Genomic DNA, 25,921 nt, shown 5'->3' with positions numbered 1-25,921 from the left:
TTCCGCGTTATCAGTGACTAACTGTACTATAAAAACAGAGTCAGAACAGATTCCAGTGGAGAACGAGATGAGCAATCCTGCGCATCCCACCGCCACCTCCCACCCCTGTGCCCGCGGGGAAGAGCCCTGCCTGTGCCCTCTCCCCAGCACGGTCTGCACCTTGGCGCCTCCTCACCGGGCAGGGTGCCAGCAGGAGTCTTCTGCTCTGCCTTCAACCTCCCTCCTCCAGTGCCTGCTGATATCAAAGAAAGCCAGAGAGAATGGACTTGTCTTTAAAAGAGGAATTCTGATTATAAGCGGGGTTCCCAAATTTAGCAAATAAACATACAGGACTCTCAGTTAAATTTGAATTTCACAGCAACAACAAATAATTTTTTTTGTATAATAAATATTTATTTATAAATAAATAATTCATAAGTATACCAGAAAGTTATTTGTTGTTTCTCTGGAATTCACATTTCACCCAGCATCTAGTATTTTTTCTGGAAACCCTCATTATAGGAGAGGAGGCTGTGATCAGGCAGGAGGAGGAGTCTCGAGAACTAAAGGTTCACTTGGGAACTGCTGGCTAAGTTGTGTCGCCTGGACGGCCGGCTTCCCGGGAGCCGGGGCGAGTTCGGTCCCTCGGGTGCCTCTTGCCCTTCCCAGGGTCCTGCCTGGAGCAGCCGTGGCTCCGTGCCCGCCGTGGCCCCCACACCTCTTGGCCTTGCGACCGCAGTGCATCCTCCCTCCTGCCCACGTCCAGGCTGGGGCTGAGGGGCAGCCCAGTCCGGGTAACAAACAGACGAGGCATGATGTGCAGACATAGACAGTGACTTTAATAAGTTACAAAATCTAGGAGCCAACTTTCACTACACAGAAAACAAATGCACTGATTGCTGTGATCGGAGGATAAAATGTGAGTTCAGCACCGTGATGATGCCTGTGGTGGCTGCCTGTCACACAGGAGCACACAGTCATAACACTTCATCTGAGAAAGGCTTCGCTATTGAGCACCATTTATATACCCCAAATAAACAAATAAACCAAAACTCTTAAGATACAAATGAAAGGCTTATATGTGAAATTCCATGGGTTTTCCAAAAGGAGAAGAGCAGAGAGCCAGGTCCCAAACTCTAGCACACGTCTCCCCGTGAACACGAAGTGACTCTCAGGCCCCTTGGCTGATTTTCTGGAGCCGCAGACAGAGAGGCCCTCGGAGTCACAAAACCTCAGCTAGAAGATCTCCACAGCCCCCCCGGCTGTTGGAGCCCCTCAGACACGGACACTAGCTCTGGAAGCTCAGGACTATTGCTAAGCTGGCTCTCCCACGGGTCCCCAGCTCCATGGAGATTTGCAGTTTCTCAGAGCCTGGCGAACACGGCAATCCTTGGACAGAGGCCTCTGAGACCATTTACTCCTACAGGACTCTGCGGACACATGGCCCAGGGCGCTGAGTATGATATATGGGGCCATGGCCACACTGCCTGCATTTCCCAGAGGGCGTCTCTCCCTCCAGCAGAAGACAGGTCCCCGTGGGAATGTCCCACCTGGGGCCTCTCCCTGAAGGCTTCCAGCCCCCAAGACATGCAGCCCTTCTCTGCTGGGATCTGAGAACAGTGCGTTCCCATCCTATGGCCCCCAGGCTGCGTAAACCAAGTAATACTCTCTGGTTCGGGTTAGTCACCCCTAACTTCCTCTACACTCTAGGCCAGACCCAAGCAAAACTGCCCAGTCCTTCAGCCCGTGGGTCACGCCAGCTGCCGTGGGTTCACCAGAGGAGGGAGAGTGCGGGGTCCATGTCCTCATCATGGAGAGACAGGACTGCAGAAGAGCTTTGTACCACGTCCTGTTAAAGAGGAAGTGACACTGGGGGAGATGGTCAAAAATGCCTTGTCCAGTGTGGTTCTTAGGAGCCAGCACCGGGACAGGTGTGAGCATGTGTGGGACATGGAGGCAGAGTGGGAAGGCAGGCTGCGTCCGCCGTGGAGGGGGCGGCTCGCTATCAGCCGGTTGGAAGGTTAAGCATCATCCCAGGGATTGTTCTCACTGTCTCCTGCACCCTTACTTGTCCCTTAGACCACACACAGAGACACAGCCACACACGCACAGACTCAGACACACTTAGCACCTCAAAAGTCCGTAGAAAGTAGGCATCATGGTATTATCCTGAGCCTCAGTATTGTCATCCATATAGAGGGTAATTAAACAAGAGAGAGATCTCTCAGATCTAGTACTGGCAAGAATACAAAGGCTCCAGAACTTTCCTGGACATGAAAAGCTTAAGAATTAGGTGTCAGGCTAGGCCCAGCTAAGGAGCTATTGTGCCCCTGGGTCTTGTAATTTGGGGAAGTTTAAGCCGCACATTCAGGGAGAAGTACCATTAGCCACTGTCCTCCCACCCACCCCACTCCCTTCCTATTTTACATCTCGCTCACAAAGCACCATTCTGCCGAAAGTAGTTGTTCAAGTTTGGAAAAAGCAAAAGATAAAGCAGGCTGCCCGCTCCCACCCCACACCTCCCCTCGGAGGCCAAGTCTTGCACAGCCCTGCTGGGTTCTGGAAGGAAGTGGGGGTGGGGCTGAGGGGGCACCACAGGGCTAGACAGGGAAAGCCCATCCCCCACAAGTGAAGCTGGTCTTTAGGAGGAGCAAACTCAGCCCACAAGGCCTCATCTCAGAACCCTCGGATGTGGCCACCCTGGTGGCAGCACCCCTACCCCTCCAGGAGGGAGGTTCAGGGCCTGGACCACTCAGTGGACTGTCCAGGACAGCACATCCTTCCAGTGCACCTGGGGAGGGAGAGAGAACTCTGGGGAGCTAGTGCTGAGGCCAGGCTGGCTCAAAGCAGCAAGCAAGGCCAGACTTAGAGGAGAAGAGAGAGGCCGGGGGAGCCCGGGAGAGCTCCCTGCTGTCTTCTGGCACAGGAAATGTGGCCCACTGTGCAGATCTAGCCTCAAGTCCCAGGTGGAGGATTCTCAGTACTTTCCCAGGAAGAAAGAGACGCTTCACGGCTCCAACTCGGCTGAGAGATTCAAACGCAGCGCGTGAGCACCAAATAGGTCAGGCGGCTTTCCCTCAGTCCTTAATGTGCAAGACTGCATCAAGCCGAGACTGGCAGCTCTAGGCTCGGATAGACCCCAACCACCTTGAAACATTCTGAGTTGACCTTTAAGGATTGAGAATTTTCACACAAAAATCTAGACTTCTTCTGGAAAAGCACACCATCTGGCAGCAGGCGCCAGCTCTCACAGAGGCGGCAGTGGCTGGAGCCGACCATCAGCTCCAGCAGGGCGTGGCTCTCCCGTTGGTCACGGTCCCAGCCGGCCACCACGTTCATCCTCGCCACCCGCCTGGGCCTTGAAGGCACTGGAGTTCACGGCCTCCACTTCATTGTGCTCATCTTAGTGACTAGTCAGTTAGTAAATAAATCACTGTTTCTCTTAAGAGTCCCCATGGGGTTTGTGCCTCAGTTTGGAGACCGGTAGGAAAGGTCCTGAGTCTCCAGAAGGGTTGTCACCACCAAGGAAAGGAAGATTCCCAATCACGGCCCAGAAGCTCAGGGCGAACATTTTCTCTCTCTGCCTTGCCCTCCTGCCCCCCGCCCCCCCCGACTGACAGAGGCTGTGGAACCTCTGTATTCCTCTCCACCCCACACCCAACCCCAGTGCAGGACTTAGAACATTCCAGGGCTGGGAAACACGTGTGCTAACCTAGTGCCACATGCTCACAACCACATATGTATTTTTTTATGTCATTCTCCCTCTTTGTTTCCTTTTGGAATCAGGAATTTTTACTTCATCTCCATGACACAGGATTTGCCATCCCATGGAATATCTCTATAAGCAAGAAAAAAAATGCTATTGACGCTATCTTTCCATTTTATTAGAACTTTCCAAGCACCTCCTTCTTCCTCATCTCATCAATGAGCTCTTGGATTCTTCGGTTTCTGGTCTTTTCATACGGGCTTGGGCGTCGGGGGATTAGATTGGGTGGCAGAACTTCATCCTCCAGGCCGTGGATTTGGTAGGGCACATCGACGGCATTGGTTTCGGGGTGATCCTCGGTGGCATTGGTGCTGGAGGCATTGAGAGGCACCTCCAGGGGCGTGGCTGGGGGAGGCTGCACCTCCATGACTAGCGTGGGCACTGGGAGGGTGGGCATGAGCTCTTCAATGTCATTGTGCTTCCCGGGCGGGGCTTCTGCCCTGTTGTCCACGTTGGTGAGGTTGTCGTGTAGGTTGCAGGACTTGCAGCACAGCTTGTTGTAGCCTGGGATGGAGCAATAGCGAGACAAGACTTCCATCCTACAGAACATTGACTTGTCGCCTTGGCAGCGGCCCTCTGAAAGAGAAAAGTGGGACAAATAACCAAAGGACAAGATGGGGGCTTTGCTCCCCTACAGGGAACAGCTTGCTGGAGGAGGCATTTGAAAGAGCCCAGAGACAGCATAGAGGCAAGCGAGCTCAGGTGGAAAGTCTGTGTGGTTTCAGTGTCAGAGCAGCCCTGGAGGGGGGCAGCATCAGGGACCCCTGCCCTGGAGTGCCACCATACACGCTGTGAGCCCTGCTCCCTCCTCCAAGCGGCCCCAGCCGAGTCCAGATGCTTCCATATCTCTCAAAGTTTGAGACAGAATGAGGCCTGTCTGGTTTTATTTTTTTTTATTATTATTTTTTGAGGAGATTAGCCCTGAGCTAACATCTGTTGCCAGTCTTCCTATTGTTTTTTCCCCTGAAGCCCCCCAGTACATAGTTGTATACCTAATTGTAAGTCTTTCTAGTTGTGTTGTGTGGGATGACGCCTCAGTGTGGCCTGACGAGCGGAGCATAGGTCTGCGTCCAGGATCTGGCCTGGCGAACCCTGGGCCGCTGAAGCGGAGCACGTGAACTTAACCACTCAGCCATGGGGCCAGCCCCCTGAGGCCTGTCTGTTTTTAGGGAGTGATTCCAAGCTCATCTTAAAGAATGGGATTTCATCAGATCTTCACATTGGACATCCCAGTGGTAACCCCAGTGAAATTTTGTGGCAGAGCTGACTCTACAATAATCTATAAGCAGTAACTATAACAAAACTAAACCTAAAAGAACCAATTCCTAAAACTCAACAGAGCAGAGAGATCTCATCAAGATGGCGGTATAAGCAGACTCTGAACTCATCTCCTCCCACAAACACAACCAGGTTACAACTATTTTTGGAAAAATTACCCTGGAGAGAAAACTAAAAACTGGATAAAAAGAACCCCCACAACAAGGGACAGTCCTGACTAAGGCGGAAGAGGCAGAAATTCCTGCTGGAGAGGAAAAACGCCACCTTTGGGAGCAGCGGAGCTTCTCAGCTGGCCATGTGGGAGCCACCCTAAGGTAAGCAGCCCTCCCTGGAGGAGTGAGGTCCAGAGTGGGGGCAACAATACTCCTACAAGCATCCTTCAGACGCAGCCCAACTGAGACGAGGGTCTTACTATCTGGCTTCACTGGCTTTCAACTGCAGTTATTAACCCAGAAAAGCTATCGGCCAGCCGAAGGCCAAAAAGACCCAGGTCTTAAAGGGCCCACGCACAAACTTACTCATTGCAGCAACCTAAAATCACCAGAGAGAAGGCTGACTGTCCTTTGGTGAAACAAGACTCATCTAGGGGCTCTGGGGGCATCTTGGTGAGAGAAGGGACCTCTCCGGAGATTGAAACACCTGTGGGGGCCATTGAGGTGCATCCCTTGGGCTGTTAGCCCAGGGGCCTGCCACACCCACTAGAGCACAGATTTAATCCAGTTCAGCCAGGGCAGGCAACCCGCCCTAGGGACTGGCCCCACCTAACAGCAAGCCCTCAGGCTACTTTTTAGCCTGCATTGACTGGGTGCCTTGATCCTCTACAGGCAGGCAAGGGTGTCTGCCTCTGTGGGGAAGGACCTGTGTAACGACCAGGTGAACTGTGAGGGGCATTGGTGAAGAGGCCTCTGCAGTGCAGCATTGGGGTACACTCCAGGGGGTTGAGAAGTCTGCACGACCAGGACTGTGTTGATGGTGTGTGCAGTCCTGTGGGGAGTGAGGCTCATCAGCGGCAGAAGACCTGTGCTTCACAAATAGCCATAAAAAGGATCAGCCCCACCTTCTAAAGCCTGAAACAATTGAGTTCTCCCTGCTTAGGGCCAGCCCCACTCAGCTGTACTCCTAAGAGAACTGACAACAGCCTTGTAGGCCTGAGGCCTATCACAACTGTAAGCCCCTGAGCCTAGCAACCAGCTACACTAGGTACCAACCCAATTAAGAGGAAAACTGCAATAGGAGTGTGCTGATAGACTTAGTAGCCAATGGTGCTGAGGTTCCCCAAACAGGATTTAGAAACAGCTGGCCAGGGAAGGAAAGACTAGACTCCCTGGGTACCTGCAGTGGGAGCAACCCTGCCACAGCAAAAGGACACAAGTAGCCCACAAAGGGGTCACTCCTGGGTCTTCTGGACTGGTGACGAGAGGGAAGCACATTGCTGGGCCTCATAAGGCACCTCATACATAGGGCCACTTCTCCAAGATCAGGAGACATAGCCGACTCAACTAATACATAGAAATAAGCACAGAGAAGAGGCATAATGAGGAGACAAAGGAATACTTTCCAAGCAAGGGAACAGGACAAAACCCCAGAAAAAGGACTAAATGAAACAGAAACAAATGACCTACTCGACAAAGAGTTCAAACAAAATATCCTGAGGATGCTCAGAGATATGGGGAGAAGAATGGATGAACACAGTGAGCACATCAGCAAAGAACCAGAAGATACAAAAAAACCCAATCAGAAATGAAGAATACAATACCAGAAATGAGAAATTAACTAGAGGGACTCAATAGCAGAGTAGAGGATGCAGAAGAACGGATCAGTGAGCTAGACGAAAGATTAGAGGAAATGACCCAAGCAGAACAGAAAAAAGAATTAGACAGAATGAGAACAGTGTAAGGGAACTCTGGGACAATATCAAGCAATGCTAACATTCAGATTATAGGGGTCCCAGAAGGAGAAGAGAGAGACAAAGGGGCAGAAAATGTATATGAAGAAATAATAGATGAAAATTTTCCTAATCTGAGGCAGGAAACAGACATCCAAGTTCAGGAAGCACAGAGAGCTCCAAACAAGATAAGCCCAAAGAGGCCCACACCAAGACATATTATCATTAAAATGTTGAAAATCAAAGATAAAGAGAGAATCCTAAAGGCAGCAAGAGAAAGGCCACAAGTGACATATAAAGGGAAGCCCATCAGGCTGTCAGTGGACTTCTCAGCCGAGACCCTACAGGCGAGAAGAGAATGGCACGACATATTTAAAGTGCTAAAGGGAAAAAACCTACAGCCAAACACTCTATCCATCAAGGTCGTCATTCAGAATGGAAGGAGAGAGAAAGAGCTTCCCAGACAAGCAAAACTTAAAGGAGTTTATCACCAAGAAACCAGTTCTGCAAGAAATGCTGAAGGGACTTATTTAAGTGGGAAAGCAATGACCACAAATAGAGATTTAAAAAAAAGTTATTATCAACAAAACAAAACAACAACAAAAAACCCAGGCAATAAAATCACTCGTAAAGGTAAAAATATAGTAAAGCTGGCAGATTAACTACTGTGAAGATAATATGAAGGTTAAAAGACAAATGTACTAAAAATCGCCTATTTTGATGATAAGAGGGTAATGGATAGACACACACTAAACAAGAGACTATATATGATTTGAAAAACATAAAATGTGGGAGGAGGGCAGTGAAAAAGTAGATCTTTTAGAAAGAGGTCAAGCTAAAGACTCTATCTACTCAATATAGACTGTTATATGCATAGTATATTAAATAGGATCCTCATGGTAATCACAAATCAGAAACATATAATAAGCAAGCAAGAAAGTAAGACAAAAGAAATCAAACATACTACTAAAGACACCCATCAAACCACAAGGGAAGAGAGCAAGAGAACAAGACAGGAACAGAGAAGAACTACTACAACACTCAGGGGAAAAAAAGGTAACAAAATGGCAATAAATACATATTCATCAATAGCTACTTTAAACATCAATGGACTAAATGCTCCAATCAAATGCTAAAGGGTGGCCAACTGGATAGAAAAAACAAGACCCATGTATATGCTGCATACAAGAGACACACTTCAGACCTAAAGACACTTCAAATCTGAAAGTGAAAGGATGGAAAAAGATATTCCATGCAAATGGCAAAGAAAAGAAAGTGGGGGTAGCAATACTTTTGTCAGACAAAATAGACTTTAAAACAAAAACTGTAACAAGAGACAAAGGGGGCAGTACATAATGATAAAGGGAACAATCCACCAAGAAAATATAACACATGTAAATATCTACACACCCAACACAGGAGCATCTAAATATATAAAGCAATTATTAACAGATATAAAAGGGGAAATAGACAGTAACACAATAATAGTAGGGGACTTTAACACTCCACTGACACCAATAGATAGATCATCCAGAGGATCAATAAGGAAACACTGGCCTTAAAGGACACGTTAGACCAGATGGACTTAGAGATATATACAGAACACTCCATCCAAAAACCACAGAATACACATTCTTTTCAAATGCACACGGAACATTCTCCAGGATTGATCACATATTAGGACATAAAACAAGTCTCAATAAATTTAAGAAGATCGAAATAATACCATGCGTCTTTTCTGACCACAAAGGTATGAAACTAGAAATCAACTACAGGAAGAAAACCAGAAAAGCCACAAAAATGTGGAGATTAAACAAAATGCTACTGAACAACAATTGGGTCAATGAAGAAATCAAAGGAGAAATCAAAAAATTCCTGGCGATAAATGAAAATGATAATCCGACATGCCAAAATCTGTGGGACACAGCAAAAGTGGTTCTAAGAGGGAAGTTTATAGCAATTCAGGCCTACCTCAACAAATAAGAAAAATCCCAGATAAGCAATCTAAAAGCGCATCTAAAGGTACTGGAAAAAGAACAACAAACAAAGCCCAAAATCAGCAGAAGGAAGGAAATAATAAAAATCAGAGCAGAAATAAATGAAATAGAGACTAAAAACACAATAGAAAAAATTAATGAAACCAACAGCTGGTTCTTTGAAAAGATAAACAAAATTGACAAACCCTTAGCTAGACTCACCAAGAAAAAAAGACAGAAGGGTCAAATAAATAAAATTGGAAATGAAAGAGGAGAGATTACAACAGACACCTCAGAAATACAAAAGATAATAAGAGAATACTATGAAAAGCTATACGCCAACAAATTGGATGACCTAGAAGAAATGGATAAATTCTTAGAAACATACAACCTTCCAAAACTGGACCAAGAAGAAGTAGAAAATTTGAATAGACTGATCACCAGTAAGGAGATTGGAACAGCAATCAAAAACCTCCCAAAAAATCAAAGTCCAGGACCAGATGGCTTCCCTGGTGAATTCTACCAAACATTCAAAGAAGGCTTAATACCTATCCTTCTCAAACTCTTCCAAAACATTGAAGAGGAGGGGAGGCTTCCTAACTCCTTCTACAAAGTCAACATTATCCTGATACCAAAACCAGACAAGGACAACACAAAAAAAGAAAATTACAGGCCAATATCACTGATGAACATTGATGCAAAAATCCTCAACAAATACTAGCAAATCGAATACAACAATACATTAAAAAGATCATACATCATGATCAAGTGGGTTTCATTCCAGGGATGCAGGGATGGTTCAACATCTGCAAATCAATCAACGTGATACACCACATTAACAAAATGAAGAATAAAAATCACATGATCATCTCAATAGATGCAGAGAAAGCATCTGGCAAGATACAGCATCCATTTATGATAAAAACTCTAAATAAAATGGGTATAGAAGGAAAATACCTCAACATAATAAAGGCCATATATGACAAACCCACACCAAATATCATTCTCAACAGAGAAAACCTGAAAGCTATCTCTGTAAGAACAGGAACCAGACAAGGATGTCCACTGTCACCACTCTTATTTAACATAGTATTGGAAGTCCTAGCCAGAGCAATCAGGCAAGAAAAAGAAATAAAAGGGATCCACATTGGAAAAGAAGTGAAACTGTCACTCTTTACAGATGACATGATTTTATATCTACAAAACCCTAAAGAATCCACTAAAAAACTTTTAGAAATAATAAAGGAACACAGTCAAGTAGCAGTATACAATATACAAAATCAATGTACCAAAATCAGTTGTGTTTCTATACACTAACAACGAAGTAGCAGAAAGAGAAATTAAGAATACAATCCCATTTACAATTGCAACAAAAGAATAAAATACCTAGGAAAAAACTTGACCAAAGAGGTGAAAGATCTGTACACTGAAAACTGTAAAACATTGTTGAAAGAAATCAAGGAAGACACAAAGAAATGGAAAGATATTCCATGCTCTTGGATTGGAAGGATTAACATTGTTAAAATGTCCATACTTCCTAAAGCAATCTATAGATTCAATGCAATCCCTATCAAAGTTCCAATGACATTTTTCACAGAAATAGAACAAAGAATCCTAAAATTTATATGGAACAACCAAAGACCCTGAATAGCCAAAGGATTCCTGAGAAAAAAGAACAAAGCTGGATATATCACACTCCCTGATTTCAGAATATACTACAAAGCCATAGTAACCAAAACAGCATGGTACTGTCACAAAAACAGACACACAGATCAATGGAACAGAATCAAGAGCCCAGAAATAAACCCACACATTTATGGACAGCTAATATTCGACAAGGGAGCCAAAAGCTTACGATGGAGAAAGGAGAGTCTCTTCAATAAATGGTGTTGGGATAACTGGACAGTCACATGCAAAAGAATGAAAGTAGACCACTCCCTTACACCATGCACAAAAATCAACTCAAAATGGATTAAAGACTTGAATGTACGACCCAAAACCATGAAACTTCTAGAAGAAAACATAGGCAGTATGCTCTATGACATCGGTCTGAGCAGCATGTTTTCAAGTACCAAGTCTGACCGGGCAAGGGAAACAAAAGAAAAAATGAACAAATGGGACTACATCAAACTAAAAAGCTTCTGCACAGCAAAGGAAACCATCAACAAAACGAAAAGACAACCTAACAATTGGGAGAAGATATTTGCAAACCATATATCAGATAAGGGGTTAATATCCAAAATATATAAAGAACTCATGCAGCTCAACAACAAAAAAACCAACAACCCAATTAAAAAATGGGCAAAAGATCTGAACAGAGATTTCTCCAAAGAAGATATACGGATGGCCAACAGGCACATGAAAAGATGCTCAACATCATTAGCTATCAGGGAAACGCAAATCAAAACTACAATGAGGTATCACCTCACTCCGGTCAGAATGGCTATAATTAGCAAGACAGGAAACAACAAGTGTTGGAGAGGGTGTGGAGAGAAGGGAACCCTTGTTCACTGCTGGTGGCAGTGCAAACTGGTGCAGCCCCTATGGAAAGCAGTATGGAGTATCCTCAGAAAATTAAGGATAGATCTACCATACGATCCAGCTATTCCACTGCTGGGTATTTATCCAAAGAACTTGAAAATGCAAAGGCATAAAGATACTTGCACCCCTGTGTTCATTGCAGCATTATTCACAATAGCTAAGGTGCCCATCAAGGGACAAATGGATAAAGAAGATGTGGTATATATACACAATGGAATACTACTCAGCCATAAGAAATGATGAAATCCGGCCACTTGCGACAACATGGATGGACCTTGAGGGTATTGTGCTGAGTGAAATAAGTCAGAGAGAAAAAGTCAAATACTGTATGATCTCACTCATAAGTAGAAGATAAAAACAACAGCAGACGAAACAACAACAACAACAACGACAGACAAACACACACACAGCAATGGAGACTGGATTGGTGGTTACCATGGGGGAAGGGGGAGGGCAAAAGGGGTGATGAGGCTCACATGTGAGGGGATGGACTATAATTAGTTTTTGGGTGGTGAACATGATGTAATCCACACAGAATTCGAAATATATTATGATGTACATCCGAAAGTTATATAATGTTATAATCCAATGTTACTGCAATTAAAATAAATAAATAAATAAATAAATAAATAAATAAAATAAAATAAAACTCAACAGAGCAGATCCCAGAGCCTCACCCGCTCCTCCACTCTGTTCCCGCCTCACCCAAACTCCCAGATGGTCTCTGTTTCTGAAAAGTACTTAAAGGGAATTTAAAGGTCACCCCAACTTGTGGGGCTGGCCTGGTGGTGTAGTGGTTAAGTTCACACACTCTGCTTTGGTGGCCCAGGGTCCGCAGGTTCAGATCCTGGGTGCAGACCTATGCACCGCTCATCAAGCCATGCTGTGGCAGTGTCCCACATACAAAATAGAGGAATACGGGCACGGATGTTAGCTCAGGGCCAATCTTCCTCAGCAAAAAAACAAAACCAAACCAAACAAAAAGGTCACCCCAACTTGTCTGGGCTTTCTTCCACTTGCCTCAACTTACCAGACAGCCTCATGTTCTGCCACTGCTCCATCCATCTACGGCCCTACCACATTGAGCTTCTTGTCATTTTCCAAACAAACTGCTTTGTAACTTGATGCCTTCACACAGGTTAGTCCTCCTGCCCAGCACATCCTCCCCTCCTCTTCCAGCCCAAGAAACCGCTCATCCACGGTCTAGCTCACACAGAGAGCCCTGATTCTCTTTCCACGTGTCTGTCTCCTGGCTGAGCTGCAACTCCAACTGCAGTTATTAATTCCACCACCCAGTTCCTCTCACTCTTTCTCTCCCTTCTCTGTCTTCCCAAATTCCCATCCCTCGTCCCTTTCTACCACCATCTCATTCCACACACAAGACAAAACTGAGATGACTTACAAAAATTCATTCAATATGAAAGCGTAAGTCACATAACAACATAGAGGATATTTGATCCATTATACATTCCTCATCACGGGCCTCAGTGGGCCCGCCCCTGCCTGCTGTGTTTCTCGCTCAGCCGCTCTGCTCTGCACGGTGAGGGTGTCAGTCCTTCCCCACACAGACTTCTCTCCCCTCTCTCCTCCCGGACCTCATCTCCTCCTGACAGGAAGGACGGGGGCGGCGGGAGGGAGGCGGGAGGACAGGGGAAGGGGCAGCCATGGCACAGGAATCACATCTGTGGCAGTCACTCTATGCACCCTCTGCATCCACGTCTGAAGCCAGGAGCAGACAAGCAGCCCTCCCACTCAGGGCCAGTGGGTCTGATGTCCACCCACTGCGTGGCCACAGCTCCAGCCTGTACTGTCCCCTACAGCCTGGCGACCCCTTAGATGGACACCAACCCCAAGCTCCCTCAGCTTCAGACTCTCTATACCACTGTCTACGAGACACCCCCTCAACCCCATGGTCCCAAAGGTGCCTGAGAGTCCACACGTCCAGCCCAAGCCCGTGGCCTTTGCTGACACCATCCACCTCAGAAATGGCCTTTCAGGTGCACAAGCCACACCCCGGGTGTCCCCTCTCCAGTCATCTCCAAGCCCGTCAGTATTTCCTCCTAGACGCTCTGGGATACAGCCCCGTTCCCCTCTCTGCCATCTCCAGCGGGTCCAGCTGCCCTGCCTCTTGGCTGCACCGTGGTAAGAGCCTCCTTTCTGCCTGCCTATCTCCATTCTTCCTCCTCGTCCTCTAGCTATCTGGGTCCAGTCAGAATGTTGTTTTTCAACTAAAGATGTGACCACTTCACCATTCTGATTGAAGCCCCTGCAATGCCTCTTGTTGTTTTCAGGGTAAGGACTTGTCCCCTTCATCTCTCCAGCCTCACTCAGGCCTCAGACCCTCTGCTCTGCACTGTGCTGCCTCTGGTCACAGGGCCTTTGCACATACTGTGCCTCCCCTCTCCCTCCACCTGCTCTCCTCTCATCTGCGAGGCTCAGCTAAAACGCATCTTCTTCAGGCAAGCATTGCCTGGCCTCCCTGAGGAGGCTGAATCCCACTGGGATGTAGCCTCACGGTGCCACAGGGTCTCCCCGTCCCAGCACTTCACTTCAGTTGGCAAGTTCACATTTAATTGTCAGATAAGATGACTAATGCTTGACTTTTTTTATTACCCTGAAAGTTCCAAAGGGCAAAGCCCCAAGCTGTATTTGGATGTCCCTCCATCCCCAGAGCCTAGAACAGGGAAGCAAAGGATGCATAAATGTATAGATGTGACAACTGAGGAAGCTCAGAGCCGGGAAATTACGGACTTTACCACAGCAACGCTGCGGGCAAGAAGAGCACAGGGAGGCACGGGCACCAGAGCGGACCAGCGGTGGAGCTGAGCTTCCACGTGACTGAAAGGAGGAGGAAATGTGCCGGCCACAGGACCCAGAATGCAATGCGAAGAGATAAACCAGAGGAGCTGCTCAAGAAAAGCCCTGGTCTGCCCAGCCTGGAGACCTGGGGCAGGCTGACATGCAGGGGGCAAGCACCCGTGTTGGGGGCCGACCGGGAACCCAACTGGGAGAGCCCGAGATGCACTCTCAGGTGTGACCTGGGGGACCCCTTTCCCCGGAGAGAATCTTACACAGATGCCCAATATATGAGACATACGGAAGCAGAGTGGTCCTGTCTGGGTGCCTAGGGGGGATGTGGCACAGAGGCCCATCACTCCCTCTCCCTCCCATTTCCCCTCCCCCCTGCTTCCTTCCCCCACCCCTTTCCCCTCCCCACCTGCTATCTTCCCCTCCCCCGTCCCCTCCCCACCTGCTCCCTTCCCCCACCCCTGTCCCCTCCCCACCTGCTATCTTCCCCTCCCCTTGTCCCCTCCCCACCTGCTCTCTTCCCTCCTCCCTGGCCCTCCCCACTTTCCAGCAGCCACTGGGGTGAGCAGTGTGAAAACCACTGATCATAGCCCTCAGGGAGACACCAGGGGGCTTTGACAAGAGAAGACGGCAGCATCTCCCACAGGCTTTGACCATCAGCTGGGGTGGAGAGGGGTGGAGGCACAGGCCTCGACTAGGATGGGACCTGGTCTGGTGGTGCTGCTGGGAGTGGGGCCACCCCTGCCACAGAGCAGCACCTTCTCCTGTCCCTGGTGCCTTTTCCTTCACACAAATGACAAGCGTGGTGTTACACCTCGCCCTCACGTGTCCCCCACTGGGCTGGGGCCTGAGCCGCAGGCATCACGACGGCCCCTCAGCTGGTTCTGGGCGTAAGGTTCTACTGGAGCAGCCGAGCCCCTCATTTATGACCCACAGCTGCCTTCCTGCTGCAGTGGCAGAGTCGAGTAGTTGGAGTGTCCCCAGAGCCCAGGTCAGAGCTTGACACACAAAGCACTTGGCAATGTCGCTGGGTAAAGGGACGAACGGGGACCCATCTCCCTGCCACAGGTGGGCAACAGCTGGGTGCCGGGCTCCCTTTCTCCAGGGCACCTCCCTTCCACCTGGCACACAGAGCTGACCTCTGTGTCTGATTTCCTTTGAACAGTGGGCTGCACTGCTTTAGGCTTTTAAAAATTAAAATAAGTCAATGAATGAATAAATCATTGAGAAAGCCACTGACCAAGATATTAGCATTGGTTATGCTGATATCAGCCTAGAAAAGTTTCAAAATAATCATTACCAATTGCTCTTAAAAAGATGCCAAAGGCTGTGTATTTTTAAGCAGCATCACTGAGCAGAGAGCCCTCTGAGGGAAGGGAGATGCAGAGTCCACCACGAAAGGGCCGGGCCGCTGTCCTGAGCCCCGCCGGGCCACAGCGCTCCGGGCTGGCAACTGCGGCTTTATAACCCTGGATCTTCAGCTGCCCCCAGCAGCAATTAACTGGCAAGGCCTGCTGCCTTCCAGGGAACGACAGGCCGGGAGAGTGAGCCCACTTCTCATAGATCGAAGTCATTTGCATGCTGGTCCCACAGTCTCGGCGACACCTGAATACACCTGTGTTGTCATCAGCTTAGAAGTTTCCTCCTTCAAATTAACTCCTTTTTAACTTAAAACTTTTTTAGAAGAAAACATTATACTACCTCCGCTCATGGGAAGCTAGTGCAGTGAACACAGGTGACCCTAAACATCAATACACGGAAAAGTTCTAAGTCCTCTGAAGTTAATTTTTTAAGTCGAATTTTAATTCCTCAGATTCTGGGGAGATACTCCGGTCTGCAAAGCTCTGAGCTGGAGAGAACGAGCAGATGCGAGCGAGATGCCAAACTCAGGCCAAGCGAGACTCTCTCCCGAGGCGTCACAACAGATGGGGGTGGGGGGAGGGGCTGCACAGTGGGACTCGCACACACCACCCAGGTGACACCACCCACGTCTCCCACGCTTTTGGAAGAGGCCTGGACAGAGACAACTTCATTCTCTTCTCTCGTTTCTCAATCAAGCCTCACGCAGCACTTCACCATTCAAAAGGTCGTGCGACAAGTTAAAGAAGCGGGTGGCCCCCTCGGCTGTCTCAGGCACACAGCACCCTGGGCTGTGGTCGCCTGCCTGCAGCTCGGGCCGGGAGCCTGTCAGGGCACTGCCCCCGTCTGTCTGGAGGGAGACTGAGTGAGTGCAGTCCTGTCGGCAGCGGGCAGGCCTCCTCGCCTCTCTCGAGCTGGCATTCCTTTCAACGAGCAGCACACTGGGCAGGCTGAACACAACCACGGCCACTGTGGCCCCCACCCCACAGGCTGGCACCTGGGGCCTGGCCCTGTGTGCGCGCCGAAGCCCATCTCCTTGATGCTGGGTAGCCCCACATCATCCTTTCTCATGATCTCCCTCCTCCCTGGCATGGCACACCTTCACAGAAAGGGAGGAGAGAGATGCCCAGTGACAGGACATGGCAGTGGCCCCAGACAAGGAGGGCCCTGTTGGACCCTGACCTGCTCTCTGGTCCTTGTCAGCAAGGTGAAGGAACACACAGGCCCTGTGGCTTCTGAGGGCAGCCCTCGGGGCACACGGGCAGGCACGGCTGAGCACACACGTGAACACCACAGGCCGGGTGCCAAGAGGCAGCACCACCTTGCTCTTCTCTCCACCCAGACTCTCCTGGGGCTGGAACACCCCCACCTGGCCAAATGGGCACCCGCCCTCCCAGAACAGGTGGGCTGAGGCTGAGAGCTGGCTCAGGAGCCAGCGCAGCCGCCCTCAGGGTGCTGTGACCTGGGCCAGCACTGTCGCAGCTACTGGCCCCAGATTCCTACTCCACAGGCTCTGGTCCCAAAGATGGGAGAAACCCACCTGGGCCCTTTTCCTACTGTGATGCTCCATCTATGAGGGGAGAACCCAGGCATGAGGTGCTCATTTAGCACCAAGAATTCAAAACCCAAAATCACGGAGGTGGAGTGTCTGCACGGGCTGCTGTCACATTTTGAAGAATGCTCTGGCAGGGGGCACACGCCTCAGTGCCGAGGGGCCCTAATAGCCGCGCTGCGCAGGGGGGAGGGGGAGAGTAAAGTCATTTGAGTCAGAAACCGAGGATCTACTGCGACAGAAGGGCACCCGCAGCTCCCCAGCGCCGTGAGCCCGAGGAAGAGAAGGAGCAGCAGCGGGCCAGGCCGGCGCAGCGTTACCGCACTTTATTGAGTTTATTTGTGGGATGCATGACAGAAAGTCTTTCCATTGTTAGTAAGAATAAAAGGTCATTTTCACAGTCACTTTGGCACACACTGTCATAAAAAACCGGGAAAGCAACAACAATGGAACCTACATAATACGTCATTGAATACATACAAAACACTGACAAAATATCCCTGATAAACCAAAGTGCGGACAAACAGAGCGCCCGGCCCAGGGCGCACCCGCGGCCACGCGTGCCGCTGTGGCACCCGGGCAAGTGGAGTTAACAGTCGTGAGAGCTAGTCTGCGGTTCACACCAGCGAGTATTTACACAACGGGCGCGGTGTGGGCAGCGGGCTGCTACAGGGGTGCGGCCGGGCGCTCGCGGCCACACGGCCTGGGGGTGGGTCCCCTCTTGCCACTGGCGGGGTGTCTGGACCCCAGGCCTTCCCCTTGGCAAAAGCGGCGGCCTGACAGCCTCCCACAGCCGCCGTTGCCGGCCCCTCCCTGGACAACGCGCCCTCTGAAGCTGGAGCTAGCAGCCAATTCTGTGACCTTTCAACTTTAAGGCATTTTCTACATAGTTTTGTCTAAGCAAAAAAGCAATAAAAATTGAGGTAATTCTGTAGTTTTTCACACTGTAGGTGGCCGCATCCACCTCAGCCTCTCACTCTCTCACCCCTGTGGATGGGGACGTGCACACGATGAGAAAAGGCCATTGGAGCTAATGGTCAGAGAATGGAAGGGGCGGTGTGTCCCCATGTCCCGCTGGAGGGACACGTCCCCTGCCTCCTCCATTTGACCTGAACCCCCAAGGGGACCGGGCATGGGGGCCAAGGGCTGTGTATGTTGGACACGAAGGCCACAGGAAGCAGGCCACAGCCGCACGAGTCAGGAGGACACACTCAGCACAGGGGCAGCAGCAGCAGCAACAGCAGAGGTGGCCGGCAGCCCCGACACCCCGCCGGACACTCGGGCCGGCCGCACGGCCAGAGCCACTCTGGCCTGGCCCGCTGGTGGGCAGCATTTGAAGGGGGAGGAGCCGGCCTCGCCCTTGACTCCCAACCTCAGCTTTAGCCTGGAGGGATGTGGCCCCCCGTGGTCACCAAGTGGTCACATTTGCACTCTGGCCTCTGGCCCCTCCAGCACCACGACAGATCTTTGCCCCTTTACAAGCCATCACCAACCAGGTCTAGCCCCCTGACAAGAGGCCAGAGCCCTGGGCCATGCCTCGTGAGGCTGGCCCTCCCGCCAGGCGGCCAGGCGGCTCCGAGGGAGACAGCCGGGCACAGAGGCCCCGAGAAAACGGATCCCGCCAAGAGAGCCCTCAGGAAGTCAGGGGAACTTCCCATAGAAAGAGAGGAGAGGAGCCCAGGGCAGGCTCCACAAGGCGCAGGGCATGCACGGGAGGGCAGAGGCAGAGTTATAAACCGGCCGGTTACTTGACGAGGTCTTCTGGATCGGTGAGTCGGGGTCCGGTCGGGACAGCCACTGAACCACATAGCTCTTCTTGGAGGGGTCGGAGACGTTCCCTGGAGAAAAGAGACAGGAGGCTTCGGTTGCCCGGGTGCCAGGCGAGGGCTCCTGCCCACCCCAGGCAAGGGGGCTTCACAGCCTCCCCGTGTCCTGGGGGGCCACAAGAGGACCCCGACTCCCCAAACTCCTGGGCGAGGCATTCAAGGCCTCCCTCAGGACAGATGGGTCCCAACCGCCCTGTCCAGGCCCTCCTCCTGCCTCGCCCCTGCCCCACACCTTCTGGGTCCGGCTACACAGAGCATCCACAGCTACTACCCCAACTCGGGCCCTGCCACGCCTCCTTATCTTTGCCTCGCTCCTCAGTGCCCCCACCCTGCCCTGCTCCTGGGACACAAGAACAAGCGAATCCCAGCTCTCCCCACTCCAGCTGGGGCGGGCACACCCTCCCCCACTGAGCTCCCTCCTCTGTAGACAGGACCTGTGGAGGGGTCTACATCTTGAGCTTCTGTGGGGACCAAAAGTGGGATGCATGTTGAGCACTTGGCAAAGCGTCTGCATGCAGAAGTGTTCGGGGTGCTCTCCTTAAAGGACGCTAGGCACCCCCTACTCACACAGGCGCCCCCTGCTCACACAAGCACCCGCTCCTTGCATGGGCATGGGTGCCCCATCTGGCTGGGCACCACTGTGCAGTCACTGTGAGTCTGGTTCCTGTCTCCCAGACCAACAGGGAGTGCCAGGAAGGCAGGGATGGGCTGAGTCTGCTCCATCCTTCACCAGGGCCGGGCTGGAGACGAGCCTGGCAAACGTTCCTTCCACTTCCTACGAGGGAGAGGTCCCAGCCTTGGCCGGGTGGGCTCATTGCCAAGTCCAGCCCGTTGTGGGAAGAGCTGCGTTTGCCTGGACCTGCCTTCCTCACCCCGGGCCTTTGTATGCTGGCGGCTGGGGACCGGCGCAACAGAGGGCTTACGGGGACAGGGGCCGAGCCTGCAGATCCTTGCCGTCTCAGGCCGCGGCTCCCGGCAGACCCCGAAGCTGTCGTCCACGGTTCGGCAGAGCACCGGCCGCTCCTGGGTGCCGTTGCCACAGGTGACGGAGCACTGCAGGCAGAGTCACCAGTCAGGGCCACATTAGGCTGGGCCTGGAAGAGCTGCCCAGGCGTGTGACCCCAGAACAAGTGGGAGGTGGTGAGGCACAGCAGGTAGAGTGGGCTGGAGGCCTGGCCCCTCTTGCCCCAGCCTCGGTGGCCACCTCAGTCTCCTGGCACATGCCATCTCTCTGAGTTAGTGTGAGCTGGAGAGACAAATGCGCAGGGCCCAGCCTAGGGCCTGGCGCTTCTGGGATCTCAGCGAGTGCCCTCTGCTCTGGCTGGAGGAGGCCCAGGCCCAAGGAGGCCTGCCGAGCACTGGGGCCACTGGGAGAGCCCGGCCATGTCCACGAAGCTTTGGTAGACACCACCCCCTTGCAGCTGGACAGGAGGCTCCATGGCACCGGTCCCTCCCCGGCCCCTCTACCTTACCACACGGGATAGGTCATGCCCAGATGCCCGCTCGGCCCAGCCCTGCCCCAGGAGAATTCTCAAGTCCTCGCCGTGTGTGCGAGAAGGGCTGACTCAGCAGACCCAGGAAAGGCCTGTTTTCAGGACCAGCCCTCGGGCAGCTCCTGGGAACCAAGTTCAAGGAACGTTCCATCTGGTAGAGTGTCGTGCCCACTTAAGGCGTGAGTTGCTGCAACAACAGTGTGACTTATGGGGAACTGAGCCCCTGCTTTCCCTTGGAGGGTCAGGGGCGCCAGTGACCAATGCCCGTCACATGGGGCTGTCTGCCCACGTGACTGAACCCCAGTGGAAACTCTGGACGCCCAGGCATGGGGGGCTTCCCTGGTGGGCAGTACTTCATGTGTGTTGTCACCCATTATTGCTGGGAGCTCTAAGCACGTCCCTGGTGACTCCACCGGGAAGGGACACCTGGAAGCCCGTGCCTGGTCTCCTCTGGACTCCACCCGCATACTTTCCCCTTTGCTGATTCTACTCATGTTGCCACTGTGATAGACCGTACCTGTGAGCAGAGCTGCTGAGTCCTGTGAGTCCTTCTAGCAAATCATTGAGCCTGAGGCTGGCCCTGGGGACTCCTGACCCGCCAGGTCTATGAGCTGGATGTCAGTGCTCACATCGGCTCAGCTCAGCCCTCAAAACTGCCCCTCCAGCCCCTGAGACCATGCACACTACTCTTTCCAGCCCACATCTAAGCCCTCCCTTGCTCATGTCCCCTCCCACAAGTGTGGCCGGCCTTCCAGACCACACCCCCACCTTCTGAGATGAGAGCCCCAGCCTCTTTGGATCCCGGAGCCAGGCTACCCTCAGTCTCCTGGGATTCCAGACCCCTGTAGCACACAGCAGCCTCTGCCCTTTGCAATGAAGACAGACATTCCACTGCATTTCTCAACAGAGCACTGGACCACCAGTGCCCTGAGATCCACAGGATGGAGCCCAGGGCAGGAGCTGTGTCCAGGACAAGGGGGAATGCTCGGGCTACCCCATTGCCACCAAAGCTTCGTTTGGGGGCCAAGGACACGGGGAGGGGAGCTGGGGGACAGCTTACCTGGGACCAGGGCCCAGCCCGCCACCGGCCGGGGCAGAGCTCACGGTTGCAGGCGCGGCGGCCCTCAGGCCGGGCGTCGTTGCAGTGCTTGCTGTGCACGGCACGGGTGGCGTTGTTGTGCAGAGGCTGAACGCAGCGCACGGAGCGTGCCTGCATGCCGGTCCGCCCGCAGCTCTGACTGCACGGCTCCCACTCGCCCACCACCCACCTGCCAGGCAGAGTGGTACGTGGTCAGTGCCCTGGAGAGCCAGCCTGCTGTGGCCCAGGGGACAAAGAGAGGTAGCCTGCCTCCAGGCGCACCTGTCCCCACTCTCACCAGGCGCCCTGTAGGTTGCTGTGACCCTGCCTGAGGTCCCACAGGTGACGAACCCCGCACATGTCCACTGCTCAGAGACCCCGGGGAGTGGCCCTGGAGGGCCCAGGCCTGAGGGGCTTTGCTGGCCTCTGTCCTTTCCCAGCTTTCCGCCTCACCCTCTGCCCTCAGCTTCTGCTGAAACCGTGAGACAGCAGTGCGGACTCCGTCAGCGCCCAGCCCCACACACCCACCTCCCTACTCGCCAGCCATCTGCCCTGCTCAAGGCCCTACCAGAGGGACCAGCGATGCAGCCCTGCCAAACCCTGGGACTGGAGGGTTGGGCCACGCCACTGCAATGGGCCGCGTGGGGCAGCAACTACAGGACCTGCCCCTCGGAGCCTCAGTGTCCACACCTGAGCACTACCCTTATCATTGCTAAGAGGCATGTCGCCGTTCCAGGTCAGCAGGGCTGAAGTGGGGCCGCAGCATCTCAGACTCCACGGAATGTGGTGAGTGAGAGAGAACCCTGTAACATCTCAGGGCACATGAGGCCCAGCGCCATTCGTGGCCATACCCGCCTCCCCCCACAGGAGCGGGGGCCTGTGCTCTCCTCCTGTAGGACCTGGCCACGAGGCACTCACACGGGCTGGGAGCACGCCTGGGGGTTGCAGGCCCGGCGGATGGCTTTGGGCTTCAGGAGGGTGTCGCAGAAGTCTCGGTGCACCATCTTGTGGTCCAGCCTCCGGCGGCAGCCGTACTTGGTAAACTGGGACCCTGAACGAGGCGGGGCAGGCGGAGGGGCGGTCACGGGGTGGCGTGGCCCCCCAGGGGTGCAGAGGGCAGTTCCACATGCAGCCTCAGCCCTCCCTGCCCTTCTGAGGGGGTGGGGAGCAGGGCGCCCAAGCCAGGCCTTGCAGATATCCAGCTTGGTGTCCACCCAGCACTCCAGGCTAAGTGTGGGCAAGAGGGCAGGCACCTTCTCCCCTCGGCAGCTTATCCCCGGGCCCTGGGCTGGCCTCCTGGGGCAGGAGGAAAGGTTCTCTTTTCTCTCCCATCACTTAGCCATTTACTACACCTTGAATTAATATGCACCGAGGACCTGGTATGAGCCAGGAGGTGGCCAAACACAAGAACACAGCCTGCAAGCTTCCTCCCACCACAGTGTAGTGCCGTGGTTCTCAGCCAGGGGCGACTTTGCCCGCTGGGGACATGTGGCAATGTCCTGGACACTAGTTGTCATAACTGGAGGAGAGGTGCTACTGGCATCTAGCAGGTAGATGCCAGGAATGCTGCTCAACATCCCACAGGACACGGGACCGCCCCCTCAACAGAAAATGACAGAGCCCAAAATGTCAGCAGTGCTGTGGTTGTGCAGCTCCACCTTAGTGGGCAAGACATGAGCGAATATGGCCAGGCAGCCTGACCAGGTCTGGCTTCTGGAGATGTCCCAGGAAGCAGGGTTAGGGAGACTGCTGGTTTAGTATGAAGGCAGGGGAGGGGGATCCCGGGGGTAGAGGGAGATAGCCTGTGCAAAGGCCCTGAGGCAGGAGCATGACATGGCCAGGGAAAGCATCTAAGGTCAGTGTGGCCTGGTGAGCCCGTGCAGGGCGCCAGTATGGTGGGAGAGGTCAGCAAGTTGCCCAAACTTTGGAGGCCATGAGGAGAATTTGGTTTTTTATCCTAAGAGCAGAGAAGTTGCTGAAAACTATGACTCCAGGAAGGGACGTCGTCTGATCTGCCCCTTTAATAGGCCACTCTGGGGGCAAGCGTGGACACACAGGGCCAGGTGGGGAGGGAGAGTGGTGCCAGGACTGGGAAGGTGGGACCAGCAGGTGGGTCCAAGAGATACGTGTGGGGAGAATCAACAAGCTGTGCTGATGAAATCCAGAGGGGCAGGAGGCCCACCAGAAGGCTGGGGGTGCCACCTGCCCAGGTGGGAGCACTGAAAGAGGAGCCTTCCATCCAGCCAGCACCACCCCCATAGACGGCTCTTTGTCCTCCGGGTGTGGGACCGGCCCGCGAGGGAGGTCTGTCCTGCCCCAGCTCCTGCGGGCGGGCTGTCCTCTCCTGCCTCTCATCTGGCCCAGCCCCCAGGGGCGGACGCCGCCCTGCAGACTGGCACTTTCTGCCCATCCGTCCGTCTCACCCAACCCTGGCCTCATTCCATCCAGGGCACTGGGGACCCCAGGAGGGTCTGGGAGGCCTTTCTGAATGAACACAGGGAGGGACCTCTCAGAGGGGCCCCTCCCCTGGTCTCCAGCGCGGCTAGTCTTCCCCGCGTCCCCCTCGGGTGCCCAGACCTGACCGGTCCCAGCGCTGTCAGCGCCGCCGCGCCCACGCGCCCCTCGGGCGGCCTTTGGCCTTCCTACTTGCCCCACCCGCCACAGTGCCGCTCCCAGGCTGGGCTGGGCCCTCGTCCACCCGGGGAAGGTCACTGCTGTGGCCTCCCTGGCCCCCCACCAGCTCCGCTCACCGGGCCCCTGGGTCACCTGCCGCACCCAGCCCGGGCCGACAGCAGAAGGCCCTCACCTCCGCCGCAGGGCTTGGAGCACGGGGACCACTTCTTCAGGGCCCACTCGTAGCCCACGGAGTCGTCTTCCAGGACGTTGTTGTCGTCCACGTTGAGCGAGTCCTCGTGGATCATGTACTTGTAGGTCAGCGAGACGCGGGCGTCCCCCTGTGGGATGACCTGTGCCCCCGCGCCGTGACGGTCTGCGCCCTCCCGGCCCGAGCCCGGCCCGAGGGCTGTACCGCGCAGCCCCGCGAACACGGAGAACACGGGGGCCGCCATGCCCGCAGCGCTCGTGGAGGGCACCCAGCGCGAGGCCACCCCGGCCCGCGGCTTGGCAACGCTGAGGGGCACATTAGACCGCGGCCGTCTCCGAAAGCACACAAACACGGCCCTAAATGCCCTGTGAGGGGCCGCTTCTTCCAGGGGGACACCCACACAGGTCGCCGAGCGCCCCTGGCGTGGCCGTGGGGACCTCACCCGGCAGCCGGGAGGTGGCTCTCAACGCGGAGCGGCTGCTGACGCGGGCCGATCCCTGAGGGCCTCCCGGGGCCTGACCCGACCACCTGCGCTCCCCTGGGCGGAGGGGCTAAAGGACCTGAGCCTCATCGGTAGGCTCTTAATTTTTTACAAGTAAAATATATTACTTATACAACTAAAATTAATTTTTAAAAAGTGATTAGCCAATCAAGGCCCCTCTGCCTTCTCATCACCAGGAGAGCCTGTGGTCTTGGACTCAGGACACCTGGGCCCAGTCCCTCTTGGGGACAAAGTCCCTGTGACCTGGGTCTGGCGGGCTACCCTTCTGAGCCCCATGGGTCCTCCCAGGGCGCGGCAGGGTTTGGACGTGATGGCAGACATGGAGGAGCAGGATGAAAGGTGGCCGTGAAGGTCATGCAGAGGGGGAACCGAAACCCTTACAGGGGAGTCTGCCTGAGGTCCCTCGGGGGTCAATGCAGGGCCCCGGCTCTTGGCTCCGTCTGTTCCTCGCTCCGACACAGAGGTGGAGACCCTCGGTCCCAAGGGCAGGCCAGAGGGGCCGCTCAGAGTGTGGCCTGCCCGAAGGCGCAGTGCGCTCAGGCTCCCGGGCAACCCCCCATCGCTTCCCCAGTGGCCACCTGCCCCGACCTGGGCAGCCAGGAGGCGGCAGGCCTGGCTCCTGCCTCCACTTACCAGGATGGTAATGGTGCCATGGAGGGGGCCCATGGTCTGCAGCGTCTCCCGGCCGTCCTCCTCCCGGTATTCCCACTCCACTCCCATGGCAATAAAGGACTTGGGTTCGGGATCCACGCCATTCTCTTCATTTAAAATGAACTCGCCTGTCTCCAGGTTCTTGATGGCTGAGAGTGGGAAAAGGCAGCCCCAGCCAAGATCGCCCAGGGCGAGGTCAGGGCACCGGGGGACACTGGCTGGGAGCAGAGCCCCTCGTCTCTCCCAGCTGCCCTCTACCAGGGGCCCAAACAGCCTTGGGAGCCCGCCTCGCCCTTTGCTGCTCAGTGGAACTAGATTTCCCTCCACCGTGCCCTTCTGGCCGGCCCAGGGCCCTTTCCTTGGTCTGCTCCACAAGCCCTGAAGGCACAGGGGCGGGGGAGTG

General features: G+C 53.5%; 1 protein-coding gene across 1 annotated transcript in view; it reads right to left on the bottom strand.

Annotated features, from left to right (window-relative positions):
• Positions 1–797: 797 nt before the first annotated feature.
• Positions 798–25,921, bottom strand: part of ADAMTS2 (ADAM metallopeptidase with thrombospondin type 1 motif 2) — a 216,608-nt gene continuing 191,484 nt past the window's right edge. The window contains exons 16-22 of the mRNA XM_044777535.2: positions 25,501–25,667; positions 24,348–24,507; positions 22,460–22,592; positions 21,524–21,731; positions 19,894–20,023; positions 18,893–18,982; positions 798–4,321 (exon numbers count right to left, since the gene is read on the bottom strand). Of these exons, the coding sequence (XP_044633470.1) occupies positions 3,864–4,321; positions 18,893–18,982; positions 19,894–20,023; positions 21,524–21,731; positions 22,460–22,592; positions 24,348–24,507; positions 25,501–25,667 (1,346 nt within the window). The 3' untranslated portion in view covers positions 798–3,863. The remainder of the gene's footprint in view (positions 4,322–18,892; positions 18,983–19,893; positions 20,024–21,523; positions 21,732–22,459; positions 22,593–24,347; positions 24,508–25,500; positions 25,668–25,921) is intronic.

This window comes from Equus asinus, chromosome 9, assembly GCF_041296235.1.
Source record: "Equus asinus isolate D_3611 breed Donkey chromosome 9, EquAss-T2T_v2, whole genome shotgun sequence".
Taxonomy (NCBI): domain Eukaryota; kingdom Metazoa; phylum Chordata; class Mammalia; order Perissodactyla; family Equidae; genus Equus; species Equus asinus.
Note: the sequence above shows the minus strand (reverse complement) of the source record. Positions and strands in the feature narration are given on the sequence as shown.